Source organism: Rhinopithecus roxellana, chromosome 1 (genome assembly GCF_007565055.1).
Source record: "Rhinopithecus roxellana isolate Shanxi Qingling chromosome 1, ASM756505v1, whole genome shotgun sequence".
Taxonomy (NCBI): domain Eukaryota; kingdom Metazoa; phylum Chordata; class Mammalia; order Primates; family Cercopithecidae; genus Rhinopithecus; species Rhinopithecus roxellana.
The window spans coordinates 57648532-57673183 of record NC_044549.1 but is presented as its reverse complement, the minus strand read 5'-3'; the positions used below and the strand labels follow the sequence as shown (position 1 = coordinate 57673183).

At 48.5% G+C, this 24652-nt stretch overlaps 1 protein-coding gene across 1 annotated transcript in view; it reads right to left on the bottom strand.

Annotated features, from left to right (window-relative positions):
• SLC25A20 (solute carrier family 25 member 20) overlaps window positions 1–24446 on the bottom strand; it is a 43719-nt gene extending 19273 nt beyond the window's left edge. The window contains exons 1-4 of the mRNA XM_010370197.1: window positions 24143–24446; window positions 16594–16686; window positions 6964–7091; window positions 1349–1439 (exon numbers count right to left, since the gene is read on the bottom strand). Coding sequence (XP_010368499.1) covers window positions 1349–1439; window positions 6964–7091; window positions 16594–16686; window positions 24143–24247 — 417 coding nt within the window. The 5' untranslated portion in view covers window positions 24248–24446. The remainder of the gene's footprint in view (window positions 1–1348; window positions 1440–6963; window positions 7092–16593; window positions 16687–24142) is intronic.
• Between the last annotated feature and the right edge of the window lie 206 nt (window positions 24447–24652).

Genomic DNA, 24652 nt, shown 5'->3' with positions numbered 1-24652 from the left:
TTTAGTAGAGACGGGGTTTCTCCATGTAGGCCAAGCAGGTCTCGAATTCCTGACATCAGGTGAACAACCCGCCTCAGCCTCACAAAGTGCGGGGATTACAGGTGTGAGCCACCGTGCCTGGCCAATGCTGAGTTTAAAATCCATTCCATGCTGGGCATGATGGCTCATGCCTATAATCCCAGCACACTGGGAGGCCAAGGCAGGCGGATCGCTTGAGCTCAGGAGTTTCAAGGCCAGCCTGGGCAACATGGTAAAACCCCATCTCTAAAAAAATAAACAAAACTAGCAGGGCATGGTGACGCACACCTGTAGTCTCAGATACTCAGGAGCCTGAGGTAGGAATGGCTTCATCGCAGGAGGCAGAGATTGCAGTGTGCTGAGTCCAGCCACTGTACTACAGAGACTGGGTGACAGAGAGCCAGACCCTGTCTCAAAAATAAAGAAAGAAATTAAAAAATTTAAAAAGCCAATCCAGGCCAGGCGTGGTGGCTTATGCCTGTAATCCCAGCACTCTGGGATGCCAAGGTGGGTGGATCACCTGAGGTCAGGAGTTTGAGACCAGCCTGGCCAACATGGTGCAACCCTGTCTCTACTAAAAATACAAAAATTAGCAGGACATGGTGTCAGGTGCTGTAATCCCAGCTACTGGGGAGGCTGAGGCAGGAGAATCATTTGAACCTGGGAGGAGGAGGTTGCAGTGAGCCAAGATCGTGCCATTGCACTCCAGCCTGGGCGATAAGAGCAAGACTCCATCTAAAAACAAAAAACAAAAACAAAAACAAAAAACAAGCCAATCCGAAGACTTTATATACTGTACAATTCCATTCATATAACATCGTTGTTCTGTATTGTTTGGTTTTTCTTTTTGTTTTTGAGATGGAGTTTTGCTCTTGTTGCTCAGGCTGTAGTGCAATAGCATGATCTCGGCTCACTGAAAACTCTGCCTCCTGGATTCAAGTGATTCTCCTGCCTCAGCCTCTCAAGTAGCTGGTATTACAGGCATGCACCACCACTCCTGGCTAATTTTTGTATTTTTAGTAGAGACGGGGTTTCACCATGTTGGTCAGGTTGGTCTCGAACTCCTGACCTTAGGTGATCTGCCCACCTCGACCTTCCGAAGTGCTAGGATTACAGGCATGAGCCACTGCACCTGGCCCCCAGGCTGGTCTTTAACTCGTGGGCTCAGGCAATCCTCGCACCCGGGCCTCCCAAAGTGCTAGGATTACAGGTGTGAGCCACTGCACCCGACCCTGAAGCCTCTACAAAGGGTGAAAGGACATAAATATGCACATGAAATTATAAACTGAAAGGAAAAAGCTAGCTATTTCCCCTCCAATCACAACCTTACCTGTAATAAGCACTTGATCCGTTCTCCAGGAGTCATGATTCCTGTGGTGAATACACCAGATAACATCCCAGCTGCAAACAGCTGGGGATAGCTGCATTGAAAACAAAAACCAGAAGCAAGCACCTGTGACTAACCACTGAGGACAGAGGCCAATCTCAGCAAAAAGGACAGTTTTGCAAGAAAAAAATAAGTACTTGGACTGGGTAGAAACCTAGCCACAAATGAATTAGATTTCGCAGAAAAACTCAGTTCTAGGTATATTTTAATGTCAAATTTCCCAGAGCAAGGGTCTCACTGGCAAGAGCAATGGGAGTCTGGTCACAAGGCCCACCCCATGCGGTGTAGGCTCTGAATCCCTGACCTGTAAAAGAAGTTTTTTTTTGTTTTTTTGTTTTTTTTTTTGAGACAGAGTCTCGCTCTGTCGCCCAGGCTGGAGTGCAGTGGCCGGATCTCAGCTCACTGCAAGCTCCGCCTCCCGGGTTTACACCATTCTCCTGCTTCAGCCTCCCCAGTAGCTGGGACTACAGGCGCCCGCCACCTCGCCCAGCTAGCTTTTTGTATTTTTTAGTAGAGACGGGGTTTCACCGTGTTAGCCAGGATGGTCTCGATCTCCTAACCTCGTGATCCGCCCGTCTCGGCCTCCCAAAGTGCTGGGATTACAGGCTTGAGCCACCGCGCCCGGCCAAGAGAAGTTTTATAGTAAAACACAGTTTCCATCCATGCGCCTGCCAGGCACAGTGACTATGGACAAGTTTCCAGGCCTCTCTGAGCCTCAATTCCCCATAGTTAATGTGCTGGGGTTTTTGAGGGGAAAGTCTGTAACCCAAGATCTGGACTTTAACCTACCCCAGTAGTTCCCCTCCGGTCTCACTTCCCCTGGATTACCAAGGGCCTGAGAACACTCTAAGCCAAGACTCAAGCAGGACAGCTTCAAGGCCAAGGAGGATGGCTGTGGCCACCTCTAAAGGCTAAGGGATAGCCAAGTCAACTGCACGCAATGTGCTGTAAGATGCTGAGAAAGGACCAGACAGGGATGATACCCAGGCAGGCATGACAGGTCCTGTGGCCCCTGTACAGGGAAATAGTTCCCCAGTGGCAAGAGGTATGGGTCTTCACTCTGGCCCCCACAGAATGAACAACCCTGAGTGTAAACAGCAGTCTGAGGCTCCTACCCCAAGCTGTCTGTGCCACCTCTGGCATCTCCTTTTCTTTTCTTTTCTTTCTTCTTTTTGTTTGTTTGTTTGTGTTTGTTTTGAGACACGGTCTCACTCTGTCCCCAGGCTGGAGTGTAGTGAAGCGATCTCAGCTCACTGCAACCTCCACCTCCTGGGTTCAAACAATTCTGCTGCCTCAGGACCCGAGTAGCTGGGATTACAGGAACCCGCCACCACACCCAGCTAATTTTTGTATTTTCAGTAGCAACGGAGTTTCACCATGTTGGCTAGGATGGCCTCAAACTCCTGACCTCAAGTGATCCACTCACTTCGGCCTCCCAGGGTGCTAGGGTTACAGCATGAGCCCCTGTGCCCAGCCCTTTTTTTTTTTTTTTTTTTGAAACAGAATCTTGCTCTGTTGTCCAGGCTGGAGTGCAGTGGCACAATCTCAGCTCACTGCAACCTCCACCTCCTGGGCTCAAGTGACCTTCCCACCTCAACCTCCTGAGTAGCTGGGACTACAGGCAAGGCTGGCTGATTTTTGCATTTTTGTAGAGACAGAGTTTCATCATGTTGCCCAGATTGGTCTCGAACTCCTGGGCTCAAGTGATCCTCCTGCCTTGGCCTCCCAAAGTGCTGGGATTACAGGCGTGAGCCACCGTGCCTGGCTACCTCCTTTTCTTTCTGGGATTAGCAATACCAGCATGGTTTGGAGGCAATGGGGCACAAAGTTACATTCAGCATTTCAACAGAGTCCCACAACTTAGCAACTGTTACTGAAAAACTTCACATGCTGTCCTAAGCTTCAGTGCACTCTTGACCCCAAGCCTCCAACAACTGAGCCTTCAGGTCAGTCCCATCCAGCAAGGAGCTTATGAACAGATGCCAAATGGGGGTACAGGGACATCCACTGTAAAGAGTTCACTACAGGCAGGGCACCAGTTTCAACAGCCCTATTTCTCCCTGCATTCACCCCAGGCAGGGCTCATGCGTCTACCTCAGGCACACAGCCAAGGTGACTGTTGAACAGTCAAGAGACTTGCTTTCCAACACGGCCATCTTCACAGTCCCAGTTCACATGGCTATCCCTGAGGAATCCTCTCAGCAACTAAATTCTCCCTATGAGACCAACATGCTCCATTTTCCCCATAATGCCCAACCCTAGGCTCAGCAAACCTCATCTCTTGGGACTGGAGACTGTCTCTGAATAGGATCTCTGTGTGTGCACAGGGCATCATGTGGACACTCAATGGCTGCCTGGCCTATTCTCCCACTCCCCAACCCCATCTCCATCCCAGGGAGGCACCTTTGAGAGCTGGACCCTCCTGGACTTCCACCCCAAGGCCCTGGTAACACTCCTTTCTATACCATCCCCAAACAGCATTACAGGGAGGTGAACACAGCAGGGGTGACAGGATTGTGGGAGTGGGGTCCTGAGTGTCTTAACTTTGTACAGTCAGGAAGACTGTTTCTCTGAGTGCTGATGTGACTGTACAGGAACACAGCCCATAGACCAAAGTACCAGAAGTGACCCCACAGGGGTCATGCATGGCCCTGATACATCCGTGAGCTGGCACATATGCTAAAAGACCAGGCGCTCAGGGCCGGGCACAGTGGCTCACACCTGTAATCCCAGCACTTTGGGAGGCCGAGGCAGGCAGATCACGAGGTCAAGGGATCGAAACCATTCTGGCTAACATGGTGAAACCCCACCTCTACTAAAAGTACAAAAATTAGCTGGGTATGGTGGCACTCGCCTGTAGTCCCAGCTACTCAGGAGGCTGAGGCAGGAGAACTGCTTGAATCCGGGAGGCGGAGGTTGCAGTGAGCCGAGATTGCGCCACTGCACTCCAGCCTGGCGACAGAGCGAGACTCCATCTCAAAAAAAAAAAAAAAAGCACAGGCGTTCAGAGAGGACATGTGTCCGTGTGACACAAGGACTACCAATGGGCAAATGCAGCTCCAAAACAACCCCACCCACATTTCAGGCCACTTGCAGCTATTTATAGAATCTAGGGACATTCAGAGGGTCACAAGGATCCTAGAAATAGAGTTTCACTCTACAAGCACCTCCATCTACATCCGAGACCCTCACTCAGCCTGCTGTGGCCTAGAGTGGTGACAGAATACAACTGCATGGCACCCTGGGCTTCCTCTCTTGAGCTCCCGGATCTGAGGGCAGGCCAGCCTTTGTAGCTCCTATACTGCCTATAACCCCTCCCAGGGGTTGGCACCCTGCACAGCTCAGATTGTGGATACATTTTCACCCAATATTTCCACTCAGAATTCCCCTGCATCCTGAGAAGCCTCTGTTTTCACTACTTTGTAAATTCTGAACTATAATTCTGTCTCAGGTGCCTCTTCATACCCAAATCCAACTTCTTAAAGTTTATTAAAGGAAAACACATTAACTTATTCCACTTTAACACAGAAACCAATACCTGAAATCTTTATAGTCATATTAGCATGTTGTAAAAATGAAGCACAACAAAAGTTGGAACCTTCTCTTCTCTCAGTCAGGTGATAGAAAGGCTGCTCTTGTCTTTAGGGCAGCACCAAGTGCTGCCTATGACATGTTACACATATTTAAGGATTCAGACCTCTCAACAGCCTCATGAGGTTGGTATTACAAATCTCTCCAATGATTGATACTACCTTATAAAAGAAATATGAAAAACTGGTCAGGTGTGGTGGCTCACACCTGTAATCCTAGCCCTTTGGGAGGCCGAGGCAAGAGAATTGCTTGGCTCCAGGAGTTCAAGACTAGCCTGGGCAAGATAATGAGACCTGCCCCCATTTCACAAAAAAATTTAAAAATTAGCCCAGAGTGGTGGTGTGTGCCTGTAGTCCCAGCTACTTGGGAGGCTGAGGCAGAAGAATCACTTGAGCCCAGGAATTCAAGGTTTTAGTGAGTCATGATTGCACCACTGCATTCCAGCCTGGGTGACAAAGACCCCATCTCAAAAACTCAAGTACTTGGGCCAGGTGCGGTGACTCACGCCTGTAATCCCAGCACTTTGGGAGGCCAAGGGGCACAGATCACAAGGTCAGGAGATCGAGACCATCCTGGCTAACATGGTGAAACTCCATCTCTACTAAAAATACAAAAAAAAAAAAAAAAAAAAAAAAGGCCGGGTGCGGTGGCTCAAGCCTGTAATCCCAGCACTTTGGGAGGCCGAGACGGGCGGATCACGAGGTCAGGAGATCGAGACCATCCTGGCTAACACGGTGAAACCCCGTCTCTACTAAAAAAAAAATACAAAAAACTAGCCGGGCGACGAGGCGGGCGCCTGTAGTCCCAGCTACTCGGGAGGCTGAGACAGGAGAATGGCGTGAACCCGGGAGGCGGAGCTTGCAGTGAGCTGAGAGCCGGCCACTGCACTCCAGCCTGGGCAGCAGAGCAAGACTCCGTCTCAAAAAAAAAAAAAAAAATTAGCGGGGCGTGGTGGCAGGCGCCTGTAGTCCCAGCTAGTAGGGAGGCTGAGGCAGGAGAATGGCAAGAACTGGGGAGGCGGAGCTTGCAGTGAGCTGAGATTACGCCACTGCACTCCAGCCTGGGCAACAGAGCGAGACTCAGTCTCAAACAAAAAAAAAATTAAAAATTAAAAAAATTTAAAACTCAAGTACTCCTTCATGTATAACTCTCAGGAGTTGGGCCAGGTGCAGTGGCACACGCCTGAAATCCCAGCACTTTGGGAGGCCGAGGCAGGTGGATCACCTGAGGTCAGGAGTTCGCGAGCAGCCTAATGTGGTGAAACCCCCTCTCCAATAAATACAAAAAAAAATTAGCCAGGTGTGGTGGCCCATGCCTGTAATCCAAGCTACTTGGGAGGCTAAGACAGGAGAATTGCTTGTACCTGGGAGGCGGAGGTTACAGTGAGCTGAGATCATGCCATTGTACTCCAGCCTGAACAAAAAGAGCAAAACTCTGTCTCAGAGAAGAAAGAAAAAAAAAAAACTCCCAGGAGTCAGGCTTAGGGGCCCAGGAGGACCCACCAAGGTTCTTTTTTTTTTTTTTTTTCAGACGGAGTCTTGCTCTGTTGCTCAGGTTGCAGTGCAGTGGTGCCATCTCGGCTCACTGCAACCTCCGCCTCCCAGGTTCAAGCGATTCTCCTGCCTCAGCCTCCCAAGTAGCTGGGACTACAGGCGCCCGCCACAGTGCCCAACTAATTTTTTTGTATTTTTAGTAGAGACAGGGTTTTGCCATGTTGGCCAAGCTGGACTCGAACTCCTGACCTCAGGTGATCTACCCGCCTCAGTCTCCCAAAGTGCTAGGAATACAGGTGTGAGCCACCATGCCCTGCCCAAGTTTCTTTAATTTAACCCATGTCACACTACCAGGCAGAACAGCGAGTGCTCCTGAACTGTGAGTACTCACCTGAGCACATCTTTTGGGTGTTTCTGTTGTAGTTTCTTCCCCAAACCAAACCCAGCGAGTGCTCCTGACCTGTAAGTACTCACCTGAGCACATCTTCTGGGTGTTTCTGTTGTAGTTTCTTCCCCAAACCAAACCCAAAGAAGCATACAGCAAACATGGGAGTGACCCCGATGATAGGGGCAGCCATTCCCCGATATAGCCCCCTGATGCCCTGTAAGGAATCACAGAAGCAGAAGCTGTTTACAGACACCACCACCTTTTAAATCACTGAAAGAGGAAAGCAGTGTGTCCTCTAACCTGTGGCTTCCTTCACCTCTTCCTGAAGCAAGCAGAACTTTATTTTTATTTTTTATTTTTTTGAGACAGAGTCTCGCTCTGTCGCCCAGGCTGCAGTGCAGTGGCATGATCTTGGCTCACTGCAAGCTCCACCTCCTGGGATCACGCCATTCTCCTGTCTCAGCCTCCTGAGGCGCCTGCCACCACGCCCAGCTAATTTTTGCATTTTTTTAGTAGAGACAGGGTTTCACTGTGTTAGCCAGGATGGTCTTGATCTCCTGACCTGGTGATCCGCCCGCCTCGGCCTCCCAAAGTGCTGGGATTACAGGCGTGAGCCACTGCACCTGGCCACAAAGAGAACTTTAAATAGAAGAATATCTCCCACATTTATCAGAAATAATTATCCTATTATGTATTGCTGGAGAAACTGAAGGCAGTTTCCATTCTCAAAGGCAATCTGTTTTTGTTTTGGGGGATTTTTTTTTCAGACAGCGTCTCACTCTGTCACCCAGGCTGGGATGCAGTGGTGCAATCACAGCTCATCACAGCCTTGATCCCCTGGGCTCAAGTCATCCTCCCATCTCAGCCTCCCAAGTAGCTGGGACTATAGGCGTGCGTCACCATGACCAGCTAATTTTTCTATTTTTTGTAGAGACAGGGTTTTGCCATGTTGCCCAAACTGGTCTCGAACTCCTGGGCTCAAGTGATCCTCCTGCCTTGGCCTATTAAAGTGCTGGGATTATAGGTGTGAGCCACTGCACCCGGCCAGCAATCTGCCAATATGTAGCATACTCTTTCACCTGGAAATATTTTTGTGTGGAAAATCTATTGCAAGGAATTTACTCTAGGGAAATACTCAGAGGTGTAAAAATAACCTCAGGCATTTATAAGGTACCAAAATTTGGGGGAAAAAACAAAAGCTGCCAAATAGGAGATAAATTATAAACTCTATAAATCACATTATAACATGAGAAGAGATTATTAAGTTAAAAAAAATGCTACAAAACAGGATACACAATGTGATCTACCTTCTTTGGGGTAAGATTACAAGTGATTAAGGAAATGTTTTAAATTTTCTAGATATTAAGATGAGAATTTTGTTAGAACTGCACAGCAATTTTCACTAGTGCAGTTTAGTAATGAAAGGGAAGCTGAGCCTGGGCAGCATAGCAAGACTGTGTCTCTACAAAAACAAATACAAAATAAAAGTTAGCCAAACATGGTAGTGTGTGCCTGTAGTCCTAGGTAGTCAGAAGGCTGAGTTGGGAGAATAACTTGAGCCAAGAAGTTCAAGTCTGCAGTGAGCTATGATCTTGCCATTGTACTCCACCCTGGGTGACAGAGTGAGACCCCATCTCCAGGAAAAAAAAAAAAAAAAAGAAAGTGAATTATATAGTAACCAATAAATAATTAGACAGACAGACAAATACATAAATACCCTACCAAACAAGGTAGTAAACAAGGAGGAAGATTCAGGACCTGGGAGACCAGGGGGCCAGTCCAAGAGAGATGAAGTGGGTTTCTAGGATGGCACTGGGTGCAGTGGACCTGGGAAACAGTCAGTCCACAGCGGAGTATAGGACTCCAAAAGTGACGTTTGCAAGAAAAACAGAACCAGGCCGGGTGCAGTAGCTCACGCCTGTAATGCCAGCACTTTGGAAGGCCAAGGCAGGCGTATCACGTGGTTAGGAGACCAAGACCATCCTGGCCAACATGGTGAAACCCCGTCTCTACTAAAAATACAAACATTAGCTGTGTGTGGTGGTGCATGCCTGTAATCCCAGCTACTCAGGAGCTGAGGCACGAGAAGTGCTTGAACCTGGGAGGCAAAGGTTGCAGTGAGCCGAGATTGTGCCACTGCACTCCCTAGCCTGGCAACACAGCAAAACTCCATTTCAAAAAAAACAAAATTAGGCTGGGCGTGGTGGCTCAAGCCTGTAATCCCAGCACTTTGGGAGGCCGAGACGGGCGGATCACTAGGTCAGGAGATCGAGACCATCCTGGCTAACACAGTGAAACCCCGCCTCTACTAAAAAAATACAAAAAAACTAGCCGGGCGAGGTGGTGGGCGCCTGTAGTCCCAGCTACTTGGGAGGCTGAGGCGAGAGAATGGCGTAAAGCGAGAGAATGGCGTAAACCCGGGAGGCAGAGCTTGCAGTGAGCTGAGATCCGGCCACTGCACTCCAGCCTGGGCGACAGTGAGACTCCGTCTCAAAAAAAAAAAAAAAAAAAAAAAAAATTAAACTAAAACTAAAACAGAACGAAACAACACACACTAGAACAACAGAAAATAACTCCTTAGGCAGTGTGTAGCAAACTAAACAGAAACGTACACTACAGAGCATTTAGGGTACAGAATGACAGAGACAGTGATTCAAAGACAAACAAAAGATTTAACACAATTATTAACCCAATCCCAAGGGAAACAAAAAGTTACACAAAGAATGGAATGCACATCATACTTCATACTTAATTAAGAGAAAAAATGTATATAAAGTTGTAATCATGAAAATGGTAAATTGGATTAAACCACAAAGAGTGATAAAATCATATGGATGGACAGGGAAGAAGGAGGGGATAGGGAGTATAAGAGCTAAAATATAAAATAATCTACCACAAATAGGTAGCTAAACAATATATAAATGTATAAAATATAACAGCAATGTCCAGGCACAGTGGCTCACACCTGTAATCCCAGCACTTTGGGAGGCCGAGGCAGGCAGATCTGAGGTCGGGAGTTCACGACCAGCCTGACCAACATGAAGAAACCCTGTCTCTACTAAAAATACAAAATTAGCCAGGCATGGTGGCACATGCCTGTAATCCCAGCTACTAGGGAGGCTGAGGCAGAAGAAAGGCTTGAACCTGGGAGGCAGAGGTTGTGGTGAGCCGAGATTGTGCCATTGCACTCCAGCCTGGGTCACAAGAGTAAAACTCCGTCTAACACGGTGAAACCCCGTCTCTACTAAAAAATACAAAAAACTAGCCGGGCAAGGTGGCGGGCGCCCGTAGTCCCAGGTACTCGGGAGGCTGAGGCAGGAGAATGGCGTGAACCTGGGAGGCGGAGCTTGCAGTGAGCTGAGATCCAGCCACTGCACTCCAGCCTGGGCGACAGAGCGAGACTCCGTCTCAAAAAAAAAAAAAAAAAAAAAAAAAAAAAAAAAAAAAACCTCCATCTCAAACAAAAAAATAAATAAATAAAAATAAATAAAATAAAAATAATAGTAAATGTGTATTATGTAGATAGGTGGGAACAGCATAAACAACTGAAAAAATTGAAAGTACTTGCCTCTGGAGAACGAAGGGAAGAGATAAATATCACTTTGTTACTTTGTTATAAGCTTCTCAGTAACAAATGAAGAGGCCGGGGGAGGTGGCTCAAGCCTGTAATCCCAGCACTTTGGGAGGCCGAGGCGGGCGAATCACGAGGTCAGGAGATCGAGACCATCCTGGCTAACACGGCGAAACCCCGTCTCTACTGAAAATACAAAAAACTAGCTGGGCGAGGTGGCAGGCACCTGTAGTCCCAGCTACTCGGAAGGCTGAGGCAGGAGAATGGCATAAACCTAGGAGGTGGAGCTTGCAGTGAGCCGAGATCGTGCCACTGCACTCCAGCCTGGGTGACAGAGCAAGACTCCATCTCAAAAAAAACAAATGAAGTGCCTGTATCAGGGACTATAAGCCCAGGTACTCAGGAGGCTGAGATGGGAGGATCACTTGAGCTCAGGAGTTCAAGACCAGCCTAGGTAAAATAGCGAGACCCCATCTCAAAACCATTTTTTAAAAACAAATACAAAAACTTTTAAAGTTGATCCTTATAGAGAGTAGCAGGAGAATCAGGGTGAGGCTGCACACTGGGAAGGCTCCACAGACCCAGGCTGAAGAACCTGCCTCACTGCAGACCCTGGGTATCCAAACTTTCTTTTCAGAATCAAAGGAGCACAACTGTACCTGTCAGCATTCCTCCTAATTCCTGCAAAAGCCTAAACTGCTACAGGCTGCAGGTGGACTCCAAGAACAAAGTATAGAGGCAGTAAATGGGAAAAGGACAGAGATCTGAGGAAGATCTATAAAAGCAGCATATGACGAAGTCCACTCAAAGCCATTCCCACAGCTCCCTACATGAGCTAAAAGGATGAGCAGGTCCTGAGAGGTCAAGCCCATTCCTCCTGAACAACTTTTCTAGTTTTCCTTCCACTAGAATGGCCAACCCAGTTCCATGTAGCACAACCTACAGACCTCTGCCTGGCAGCTCCAGAGAGCAGAAAGCTCAAATCTGGCACAGCAAAAACCAGGACATGCACAAATATGGACTAAGGAAGCCTATTCAACTCTTCAAAGACTTGGGTTTATACAAGAAATTCTCACCACGACTCCAGGACCCAGCACATTGCCCACCCCTAGGCAGGTGCTCAATAACATCTAACGACCAAGAGGCAGGTAAGCCTACCTTCCTTCTGTAAGGGTAGAGGACTCTGAGTGGACCTGAAGCCTAGAACCTCCATCAGACACTGATCAGACTCCACCCTAGACACTAGAGATGTAAGGAGGAGGAGTTTAAAGAAGAAAGGACAAGGCCAGGTGCTATGGCTCACGCCTGTAAACCCAGCACTTTGGGAGGCCAAGGAGGGCAGATCAAAAGTCAGGAGTTCAAGAACAGCTGGGCCACTATGGCGAAACCCCATCTCTACTAAAAATACAAAAATTAGCTGGGTGTAGTGGCAGGCGCTTGTAATACCAGCTACTTGGGAGGCTGAGGCAGGGAGAATCACTTGAACCCGGGAGGCAGAGGTTGCAGTGGGCTGAGATCGTGCCACTGTACTCCAACCTGGGTGACAGAATGAGACTCCATAAAAAAAAAAAAAAAGAAGAAGACAATGAAGAAAAAGAAGAAGGGGCAGCCCAGGCATGGTGCTCATATCTGTAATCCCAGCGCTTTGGGAGGCTGAGGCAGGCAGATCACCTGAGCTCAGGAGATTGAAACCAGCTGGCCAACATGGCGAAACCCATCTCTACTAAAAATATAAAAATTAGCTAGGCATTGTGGCAGGTGCCTGTAATCCCAGCTACTTGGGAGGCTGAGGCAGGAGAATCGCTTGAACCCAGGAGGTGGAGGTTGAAGTGAGCCGAGATTGCACCACTGCACGCCAGTCTGAGTGGCAGAACAAGACTCCATCTCAAAAAAAAAAAAAAAAGAAGGGTAGCACCACCTCACTCAAGGACGGTTGGGCAGGCACTACCTCAAGATCTTCTTTCTAAGCCAGACGCAGTGGCTCATGCCTGTAATCCCAGCACTTTGGGAGGCCGAGGTGGGCAGATCACAAGGTCAGGAGTTTGAGACCAGCCTGGCCAACATGGTGAAACCCCATCTCTACTAAAAACACAAAAATTAGCCAGGCATGGTGGCAGATGCCTGTAATCCCAGCTACTCGGGAGGCTGAGGCAGGAGAACCGCTTGAACCCGGGAGGCAGAGTTTGCAGTGAGCTGAGATCGCGCCACTGCACCCCAGCCTGGGCAACAGAACAAGACTCTCTCTAAATAAATAAATAGGCCGGGCGCGGTGGCTCAAGCCTGTAATCCCAGCACTTTGGGAGGCCGAGACGGGCGGATCACGAGGTCAGGAGATCGAGACCATCCTGGCTAACACGGTGAAACCCCGTCTCTACTAAAAATACAAAAAAATAGCCGGGCGAGGTGGCGGGCGCCTGTAGTCCCAGCTACTCCGGAGGCTGAGGCAGGAGAATGGCATAAACCCGGGAGGCGGAGCTTGCAGTGAGCTGAGATCCGGCCACTGCACTCCAGCCCGGGCGACAGAGCAAGACTCCGTCTCAAAAAAAAAAAATAAATAAAATAAAATAAAATAAATAAATAAATAAATAAATAAATAAATATTTTAAAAAGATCTTTCTTCTGCACCCAAGTCCTACAGGAATCCTGGGAACAACTTCTCCAAGGCTGAGTCCATCATTTACCATCACCCCCTTTTTAATCTGGATGACAACTACTTAGTTTCCGTATATTTAATCAAGGCTATAAATTTATAGAGTATAATAGAGTGTTTATATGAAAGTTATATTTTAGGGACGGGCGTGCTGGCTCACGCCTGTAATCCCAACACTTTGGGAGGCTGAGGCGGGTGGATCACGAGGTCAGGAGATTGAGACCATCCTGGCTAACAAGGGAAAACCCCACCTCTACTAAAAATAGAAAAAATTAGCCAGGCGTGGTGGCCGGCACCTGTAGTCCCAGCTACTCAGGAGGCTAAGGCAGAAGAATGGCATGAACCCAGGAGGCGGAGCTTGCAGTGAGCCGAGATCATGCCACTGCACCCCAGCCTGGGCCACAGAGCAAGACTCCGTCTCAAAATAATTAAAATAGGCCGGGCGCAGTAGCTCAAGCCTGTAATCCCAGCACTTTGGGAGGCCGAGACAGGCAGATCACGAGGTCAGGAGGTTGAGACCATCCTGGCTAACACGGTGAAACCCCGTCTCTACTAAAAAATACAAAAAAAGGCCGGGCGCGGTGGCTCAAGCCTGTAATCCTAGCACTTTGGGAGGCCGAGACGGGCGGATCACGAGGTCAGGAGATCGAGACCATCCTGGCTAACATGGTGAAACCCCGTCTCTACTAAAAAATACAAAAAAAACTAGCCGGGCGAGGTGGCGGGCACCTGTAGTCCCAGCTACTCCGGAGGCTGAGGCAGGAGAATGGCGTGAACCCGGGAGGCGGAGCTTGCAGTGAGCTGAGATCTGGCCACTGCACTCCAGCCTGGGTGACAGAGCGAGACTCCGTCTCAAAAAAAAAAAAAAAAAAAAAATACAAAAAAAATTAGCCGCGCGAGGTGGCGGGCGGCTGTAGTCCCAGCTACTCGGGAGGCTGAGGCAGGAGAACGGCGTGAACCCGGGAGGCGGAGCTTGCAGTGAGCTGAGATCTGGCCACAGCACTCCAGCCTGGGCGGCAGAGCGAGACTCCGTCTCAACAAAAAAAAAAAAAAAAAAAAGAAAAAAAAATTAAAATAAAAAAGTTATATTTTAGGCCAGGTGCGGTGGCTTACGCCTGTAATCCCAGCACTTTGGGGTTAGGAGTTTGAGACCCGCCTGACCAACACGGAGAAACCCCGTCTCTACTAAAAATATAAAATTAGCCAGGCATGGTGGTGCACGCCTATAATCCCAGCTACTCAGGAAGCTGAGGCAGGAGAATCACTTGAACCAAGGAGATGGTTCAAGAGGTTGCAGTGAGCCAAAATTGTGCCATTGCACTCCAGTCTGGGCAACAAGAGCAAAATTCCATCTCAAAAAAAAAAAAAAAGTTATAGTTTAGGAAGCAAAGGAAAAGATCTCAATGAGGTCTTTAAGTCCTGTGTTAATGAAATTATTTATTGTTATTATTATTAATGTTATTATTATTTTGAGACAGAGTTTTATCCTTTTTGCCCAGGATGGAGTGCAATTAGCCAGGCATGATGGCACATGCCTGTAATCCCAGCTATTCGAGAAGCTGAAGCAGGAGAATCATTTGAGCCTGGGAGGCAGAGGTTGCAGTGAGCCAACTTCATGCCACTGTACTCCAGCCTGGGTGACAGAGTGAGACTCTGTCTCAAAAAATATGTATATAATAATAACTCCAAACCAATTTAATGTCCCTGTCTAGGGGAACTAGAGATTCTGACAGCTTCTCTCTGTTTCAGGACTGGCTGACTTTTCCTTCAGACTTCATTCACAGGCACTTCTGACATGGATCCCTAACAAACTGACTGATCCAGATGCAGGTGTACATTTTATTTTTTCTTTTTATTTTAAATAACCAGCAGGTATAGGGTCAGGTGCTGAAGGGACATTGTGAGAAGTGACCAAGAAGGCAAGAGGTGAGCCCTCTTGTCACGCCCGTACAAGGGCCGCTTAAGGGCTCCTTGGTCAAGCAGTAATGCCAGTGCCTGGGAAGGCACCCGTTACTTAGCCGACCATGAAAGGGAGTCTCCTTTTCTTGGAGGAGTCAGGGAACGCTCTACGCCACCAGCTTCTTGTGGGAGGCTGGATATTATCCAGGCCTGTCCACAGTTATCCGGAGGCCTAAACCCCTCCCTGTGATGCTGTGCTTCAGTGGTCACACTCCTTGTCCACTTTCATGTTCCTCCCATACTCCCGGTTCCTCTTTGATCTCACTTTGTCACCCAGGCTGAGTGCAGTGGCGCAATCTTGGCTTACTGCAAGCTCCGCCGCCCAGGTTCATGCCATTCTCCTGCCTCAGCCTCCTGAGTAGCAGGGACTATAGGCGCCCACCACCACGCCCGGCTAATTTTTTGTATTTTTTTAAGTAGAGACGGGGTTTCACTGTGTTAGCCAGGATGGTCTCAATCTCCTAACCTCGTGATCCACCCGCCTCGGCCTCCCAAAGTGCTGGGATTACAAGCATGAGCTACCACGCCCGGCCGCCCCCTTGTCTTGTATTCAATAAATAGCGCGCCCAGCCATTAGAGGCCACTAAAGATCTCCGCGTCTTGGTGGTAGTAGTCCCCCGGGCCCAGCTGTTTTCTTTTTATCTCTTTGTCTTGTGTCTCTCTTATAATCTCTCGTCTCCGCACATCGGGAAAACACCCGCTAAGCCCCATAGGGCTGGACCTCTCCCTCCTGGTTCAAGCAATTCTCGTGCCTCAGTCTCCCAAGTAGCTGGGACTACAGGCACATGCCACCATGCCCAGCTAATGTTTGTATTTTTAATAGAGATGGGGTTTCACTGTGTTGGCCAGGGTGGTCTCGAATTCCTGAACTCAGGCAATCCACCCACCTTGGCCTCCCAAAGTGCTGGGATTACAGGCGTGAGCCACAATGCTTGGCCTTTTTTTTTTTCAGGCAGGGTCTCACTCTGTCACCCAGGTTGGAGTGCAGTGGTGCAATCTTGGCTCACTGCAACCTCTACCTCCTGGTGGAGTGATCCTCCACCTCAATCACCTGAGTGGCTGGGACTACAGATGTACATGCACCACCACGCCCATCTAACTTTTGCATTTTTTGTAGAGATGACACTCTCTACACGTTGCCGAAACTGGTCTTGAACTCCTGACCTCAAGTGATCCACCTGCCTTGGCCCACAAAGTGCTAGGATTAGAGGCGTGAGCCACCACGCCCAGCTCAGATGTACTTTTTCTTCCATTTCACATCTCAATTATTACTCACTAGTTCTCTGTGGTCTAGATTCCATCTTCCAAAAGAGAGAACCATTGTATTAGCTTGAGTCATCTATATAAAACAGTAGCTAGAACTATCAGAGACTCCAAAGCAGATGACAACGGGGGGCACAGGGTGGCGTGGTGAAGGAGCAGCAGCTGTGAGCCAGCTGACCAGCAGAACCACAGTTACCTTACTCTCCTTGGGGGTAACAAACCAACCCCATGAATGTGTTCTGAGTAAGAGGATGCCCAGCACCAGATACCAACCTCTCTAAAAAGAGTCTTCCGGAAACAGTCAAAGGTCCCAGAGTACATGGGAGGTTGTCCAGGCAAACTCGGTGGCTGTGTCTGCAGTCGGACCTGAAACCAGAAGTTAAAAGGCAGTCACCTACCAGAATCAGAACTGCCTGTCAGCAGCAATGGCCCAACTGTCTACCAAACTGAACAGGAAAGGCTGTACCTATGTACATGTCTTTGGCATTCACTTAACCTGCTGGATTCAAACTTCTCTTTCATTAGTACTTCATTCCTTTTATTAGCAAATAATATCCCATTGTATGAATAAATCACATTTTGTATGCCTGCCTATTCATCAGTTGATAGACATTTGTGTTTTTCCTTTTTTATTATTATGAATAATGCTGCTATAAACATTTGTGTACAAGTTTTTTGTGTGGATATATGTTTTCACTTCTCTTCGGTATTGTATTGGTCAGAATACTCCAGAGAAACAGAACCAACAGGAGATATATATCAAGAGATTTATTATAAGCAATTAGCTCATACAATTATGAAAGTTGAAAAGTCCCAAGATCTGTAGTCAGCAAGTTTGAGACCCAAAAAGAACCAAAGATTCAGTTCAAGTCTGAAGGCAGGAAAAGACTAATGTCCCACCTCAAGTATTCAGGCAGGAGTTCCCTCCTACTTGCAGGGAAGTATCAGTCAGCCTTTTGGTCTACTTAGGCCTTCAACCGGATGAGGTCCACTCACATTAGGGAGGACAATTAGCTTTAATCAGTTTATAGATTCAAATATTAACATTCAAAACCACCCTCACAAGCACACTCAGAAAAATGTGAGACCAAATATCTAGGTACTCTGTGGCCTAGTCAAGATGACACACAAAATTCACCATCACAGGTATTTATCCACTAGCATAATTTCTAACTTATATGTTAACTCTGTTTAAACCTTTTGAGGAACTGCCAGACTGTTTTCCAAAGTCGCTGCACCATTTTATATTCCCATAAGCAGTCTAGGAAGGGTCCCAATTTCTCCATATCTTCAATACTTATTATCTTTAATATATATAATTTTTTTCTTTTTTTTTTTTTTGAGATAAGGTTTCACTCTGTCACTCAGGCTGGAGTGCGGCAGTGTGGTCAATTGCTCACTACAACCTTTGACCTCCTGGGCTCATGCAATCCTCCCACCTCAGCCTCCCAAGTAGCTGGGACTACAGGTGTACACCACAACACCAGGCTAATTTTTATTGTTTTTGTAGAGACAGAATCTCACTATATTGCTCAGGCTATATCTATCTTTTTTTTTAAGCCATCATAGTGGGTATGAGGTGGTATGTCATTGTGATTTTGATTTACATTTCCATGATGGATAATGACGTTGAACAACTTCTCACATGCTTATTAGCCCATCTTCTTCAGAGAAATGTCTATTTAGAACCATGGCTGGGTGTGGTGGCTCACATCTGTAATCCCAGCACTTTGGGAGGCAGAGGTGGAAGGATCACCCGAGGCCAGGAGCTCGATTACAGAAAGCTGTGATGGTGCCACTACACTCCAGTTTGGGTAACAGAGCAAGACCTGGTCGCTTTTTATTTATTTATTTATTTTTTGAGACAGGGTCTCACTCTGTCGCCCATGCTGCAGTGCAGTGGTATGATCTTGGCTCACTGCAACCTCCACCTCCCAGGCTCAGATGATCCTCCCACCTCAGTCTCCCAAGTAGCTGGGACCTCAGATGCATGCCACCATGCTTGGCAATTGTTTTTTTGCAGAGATGGGGTTTCACCATGTTGCCCAGGCTGATCTGAAACTCCTGGACTCATACAATCTGCCTGCCTCAGCCTTCCAAAGTGCTACAATCACAGATATGAGCCACCATGGCCAGCCAAGACTCAGCCTCTTTAAAAAAAAAAAAAAAGAAGAAGAAGAAGTAAAGAAAAGAAGGCCAGGTGCGGTGGCTCACACCTGTAATCCCAGCACTTTGGGAGGCTCAGGTGGGTCAATAACCTGAGGTCAGGCGTTCAAAACCAGCATGGCCAACATGGCGAAACCCTGTCTCTACTAAAAATACATAAATTAGCCAGGCATGGTGGCATGCACCTATAATCCCAGCTACTTGGGAGGCTGAGGCAGGAGAATTGCTTGAACCCAGGAGGCAGAGGTTGTAGTGAGACAAGATCGCACCTTTGCACTCCAGCCTGGGCAACAGAGTGAGACTCCTTCTCAAAAAAAAAAAAAAAAAAAGAAGATCCTTTGTCCTTTTTTCTCTCTCTCTCTCTCTCTCTCTCTCTCTCTCTCTCTCCTCTCTCTCCCTCCCTCCCTCCCTCCCCCTCCCTCCCTCCCTCCCCCCTCCCTCCCTCCCTCCCTCCCTCCCTCCCTCCCCTCCCTCCCTCCCCTCCCTCCCTCCCTCCCTCCCTCCCTCCCTCCCTCCCTCCCTCTCTCTCTCTCTCTCTCTCTCTCTCTCTCTCTCTCTCTCTCTCTCTCTCTCCCCCTCTTTATAAGAGGCAGGGTCGGCCGGGTGTGGTGGCTCATGCCTGTAATCCCAGCACTTTGGGAGGCCAAGGCGGGCGGATCATGAGGTCAGATCCAGACCATCCTGGCCAACACAGTGAAACCCCGTCTCTATTAAAAATACAAAAAATTAGCCGGACGTGGTGGTGGGTGCCTATAGTACCAGCTGCTCGGGAAGCTGAGGCAGGAGAATGGTGAAAACCCGAGAGTCGGAGCTTATAGTGAGTCAAGATGGCGCCACTGCACTCCAGCCTGGGCAACAGAGCGAGATTCTGTGTCAAAAAAAAAAAAGAGAGAGAGACAGGTTCTTACACTGTCACCCAGGTTGGAGTCTTTGCCCATTTTTAATTGGATTATTTGTCTCTCTTGTTTTTTTTGAGGTGGAGTCTTACTTTATCACCCAGGCTGGAGTACAGTGGCTCAATCTCAGTTCACCACAACCTCCACCTCCTGGGTTCAAGTGATTCTCCTGTCTCAGCCTCCCGCGTAGCTGGGATTACAGGTGCGTGCCACCATGCCCGGCTAATTTTTGTTTTTGTTTTTGTTTTTTTTCAGTAGAGACAGGGTTTCACTATGTTGGCCAGACTGGTCTCGAATGGACCTCAGGTGGTCCACCCGCCTCAGCCTCCCAAAGTGCCGGGATTACAGGCATGAGCCACCAGCCCGGCCCTGATGTTTACTGTTGTTTTAAGTCACTAAGTTTTGGGGTAAGTTGGTTTCGTTTTTTGGGTTTTTTTTGAGACAAAGTCTTGCTCTGTCACCCAAGCTGGCATGCAGGGGCGCCATCTTGGCTAACTGCAGCCTTGAACTCCTGGGTTCAAGTGATCCTCCTGCCTCATTGGAGTAAACTGTTAAACTGCAATAGATAACTGATATATCCAGTTACTTTTGCAGTCTTTTTCCTGAATTTTGTTTTGTTTTGTTTTGAGACAGAATTTCACTCTTGTTGCCCAGACTGGAGAGCAATGGCGTGATCTTGGCTCACTGCAACCTCCGCCTCCCAGGTTCAAGAGATTCTCCTGCCTCAGCCTCTCAAGTAGCTGGAATTACAGGCATGTGCCACCACGCCCAGCTAATTTTGTATTTGTGTACTTGTTTTTATTTATTTATTTATTTATTTTTTTGAAACGTGGTTTCACTCTTGTTGCCCAGGCTAGAGAGCAAAGGTGCGATCTGGGCTCACCGCAACCTCTGCCTCCCATGTTCAAGTGATTCTCCTGCCTCAGCCTCCCAAGTAGCTGGGATTACACGCATGCACCACCACACCCAGCTAATTTTGTATTTTTAGTAGAGACAGGATTTCTCCATGTTGCTCAGGTTGATCTCGAACTCCCAACCTCAGGTGATCTGCCCGCCTTGGCCTCCCAAAGTGCTGGGACTACAGGTGTGAGCCACCACGCCAGGCCTAATTTTGTATTTTTAGTAGAGACGGGGTTTCTCCATCTTGGTCAGGCTGCTCTCAAACTCCCAACCTCAGGTGATCTGCCCACCTCAGACTCCCAAAGTGGGATTACAGGCGTGAGCCACTGCGCCTGGCCCTTCCTGGATGTTTTTCCTGCTCACTGTTCTGCTTCCAAATTCTTCTCAAGGTTGCTATTACACTAACCTTTCCAAAATATCATTTTTACCATGTTGTTTCTTTATTTCTTTAGAATCTCTTATTCTTGTATTTGTCAGGTCCTTCCATGTCACCATTTCTACCATTTTTTAAAATTTCTTTAGAATTTCTTATTCTTGTATTTGTCAGGGCCTTCCATATCAAACCAAGGAAGTCCCTCTCTGGGCAACAGAGGTGACATGCAAGTCTGAGGGGTTTATGAACACAATAGAAACGCCCAGAGGCGGCCGGGCGCGGTGGCTCAAGCCTGTAATCCCAGCACTTTGGGAGGCCGAGACGGGCGGATCACGAGGTCAGGAGATCGAGACCATCCTGGCTAACACGGTGAAACCCCGTCTCTACTAAAAATACAAAAACTAGCCGGGCGAGGTGGTGGGCGCCTGTAGTCCCAGCTACTCGGGAGGCTGAGGCAGGAGAATGGCGTAAACCCGGGAGGCGGAGCTTGCAGTGAGCTGAGATCTGGCCACTGCACTCCAGTCCGGGCGACAGAGCGAGACTCCACCTCAAAAAAAAAAAAAACAAAAAAAAAAAAGAAACGCCCAGAGGCCACCACACCTTTACATCCAAAATCCTTCATATTGTCCTCCCATAGTCAGGCATAACCTTCCCTAGTTAGTAGAGAGAGAGAAATGGATCAAAGCTTCTGACTAGACCGGGTACAGTGGCTCACGCCTATAATCCCAGCCAGCACTTCAGGAGGCCAAGGCAGGAGGATCACTTGAGGCCAGGAGTTTAAGACCAGCCTGGCCAACATGGAGAAACCCCATCTCTACTAAAAATACAAAAATTAGCCAGGCATGGTGGCACACACCTGTAATCCCAGCTACTCAGGAGGCTGAGGCAAGAGAATTGCTTGAACTCGGGAGGTAGAAGTTGCTGTGAGCCAAGATCCTGCCACTGTACTCCAGCCTGGGTGACAGAGGGAGAGTCTTGGCTCAAAAAAAAAAAAAAAGAAAAAGAAAAAAAAAAAAAACCGACTAATACCTTTTTGTGATTTTTTTTTTCTTTTGAGACAGTGTCTCATTCTGTTGCCCAGACTGCAGTGCAAAGGCTCATTGCAGCCTCAAACTCCTAGGTTCAACCAATCCTCCAGCCTCACCCTCCTGAGTAGCTGGGATTACAGGTGTGCACTACCATCCCCAGCTAATTTTTGTATTTTTTATAGACATGAGGTCTCGCCATGTTGCCAAGGCTGCCTTTTTGTGATTTTATACACACTTCATACCTCATACCTGTCTCATCAGGACATCAGCCATCCAACCAAACCAGCAAGAACATTAAAGTCCTTTGCAGGTGGTCTTTTTTTTTTTTTTTTTTTTGAGAAGGAGTCTCACTTTGTCACCCAGGCTGGAGTGCAATAGCACAATCTCAGCTCACTGCAACCTCCACCCTGCGGGTTCAAGCGATTCTCCTGCCTCAACATCCCAATTAGCTGGGATTACAGGCGCCTGCCACCACACCCGCTAATTTTTTTGTATTTTTATTAGAGATGGGATTTCACCATGTTGGCCAGGCTGGTCTCGAACTTCTGACCTCAGGTGATCCACCTGCCTCAGCCTCCCAAAGTGCTGGGATTACAGGCATGAGCTCACCGTGCCCAGCCTAAGTGGTATTATTTTATAATATGATCCCCACTTGCAAGCCACACTCACCTTCACTCCTGCCTTCCCCACACCAGACTGTCTGGGTCTCCCTACTTCTTCAGTCCGAACTCAGCCAGCACTTGAATGCTTGTTCTAACGCACCACCTTCCATAGAGCCTTTTCATGCCCCACTCTGAAGCATTGCAGCTTTTGGCTTGTCAGGACACACGGACCACAGCTCAGTTACACTATCTTGGACTTCTTTTTTTTCTTCTAAACCTTGGACCTCTGAAAGTACCTTAAGGTCAGGCTTTGATTGGAGTCCACCTAGCTTACTAAGGCCAAAAACACAGCAGTCAGCAATTTGTGGTTTTGGTTTAAGCTAAAGAGAGGCTTTCTGGTTGCTAAATACACCAGTGAGCATTTCAGTTATTTGCACTTCAGTGCAGAGGTCATCCAGTCCTTCTTGGGAGTGACATCAAGGACAAAGATGATAGGAGCTACATTGGTATGTATGTATGTGTGTATACATACATTTTTTCTTTTTCCTTTTTTTTTTTAAGGGTGGCCCCAGAGGCCTAGAACTAATAGGATATCTGCCTATACGGACAAAGAGCAGGAAGAAAGGCCAGATAATCGTCCCTCAGTAAACAGTGCTGCTTGGAATGACCACTGTCAGGGAAGCACTAACACAGGGCATTTACCATCAGCTAAATAAATATTTGATTTCATGTTGCACAATGACGTAGCCAGTCCAGCTACTTTAACCCTGGTCTTCCTACAGAATGACCCCAGTATGAGTTCTACCTCAGGGCAGCTCCTCTCTTAGATGAAAGGCAGCAAAGAGCTTGCTGCCCAAGCCTGCCAAGAGGAAGTGCCCACAAAACTATTTCGCTGTGGAGGAAATCTGACCCAACATCCTAACAAACCCCCTCACATGGGCTTCCAATCCTTTAAAACTCATGTCTGCTCCCCACAGGCCCACCCTGGCAATGACTTGTCAATTTTCTTCAAGTCTATGTCCAGAAATAAAGTGAGAAAACTTGGATGCAGCTTCGAGTGCTAAGCCATGGGGGATGGACTTTGGTCCTCCAGCAAAGCATTAATGAAGGTGTTGCAAGGGGAATAGTTGAGATATGATAAGAGGAAGACCAGAAAGCAATCCCTGATGAATGTCCTCCCTCCCAAGCCTCAGTCTGACCATAGCTTCCTCATCTGGGAGTTGTGAGAACGTGGTTGGCCTTGTGCAAAGCTGATCACCTTGCTTTCCGTGGAAGGGGCTCGGTCACTGAGGTCATCATTGCTTCTCACAGGGATGCCTCTGCCCAGTAGGCTGAGCAGGCCACCGTTGGGTGACAGGCCGAAGAGTGTCAAGTACCTCCCCGGGCCGGGAAAGGTGCGAAAGAGATGGTTACTCTTGACCCAGGGGAATGTATCAAAGGACACCTCCAGAACAACCGCACCTGTCTTTAGTTGTCTTCCTGGGGCGGGCTTTACAGGGGACCTGTTTCAACCCTAATGATAATGTTAGAGTTGGCTGAAACCAGAACTATGGAAAGACGTTTTTTCTTTCCCATCCCTAAAGAAGTGGCGTAGGATCAGGAGAGACTGCGGGACAGAGAACTTTACATCAGAGCTCTTGACAGGCAGTTAGAGGCTGCTCACTTTGAGCCGCCGCCTGGCTCTTTGGGGCGGAAGGTACAGCTTCCTGCCCATCCCTGAAAGAGAGATTCCCTAGACTTCTCACGGAAGCTCACACAGGTCCCTTTCCTGCCCAGCGGCCGCGCCTCGCGGGGAACCATGCTTTGCGCGCCCCACCCGGGCCTCCTCCCCAAAGCCTGAGACCCAGCCTCCCGCACCTTGACCGTGTCGAGAGGGTGACCCACGAACACCAGGCACACGCCGCCAAAGCCGCCGGCCAGCAGGTTCTTGAGCGGGCTGATGGGTTTCGGCTGCTCGGCCATAGTTAGTCCGTCTGTAATTCAGTCTGTCAGTTCTCGGGCAGTACTGGCTTCGCAGCCCCAGCTGCAGTGCCGGCGCCGCCGACCTTTCACCCACTTTCGGGTGGGCGGGGCACAAGCCTGGGGCAGGTCGGGAGGAGGGCCCAGTGGACACGGTCGGGCTTCCGCCCGGGGCTGCTTCCGGTCTCGGCCCCGCCTCGATGGGCGCGGCAGAGCGCAAAGCCTCATGTGCGGGGTTTGGGAGTGTCGGCCGACAGGCCTATTCCTCCAGGAAGCCTTCCCAGTCTTCAGTGTTTCCTCCTCTGAACTCCGGTTCATCTACTCACTCCAGGGAGATCAATTGCGCCCTGCCAAATACCAGGCGTCCTTCTAGGTGCTGGAGGCACCTCTGGTAGTACAACACACAGG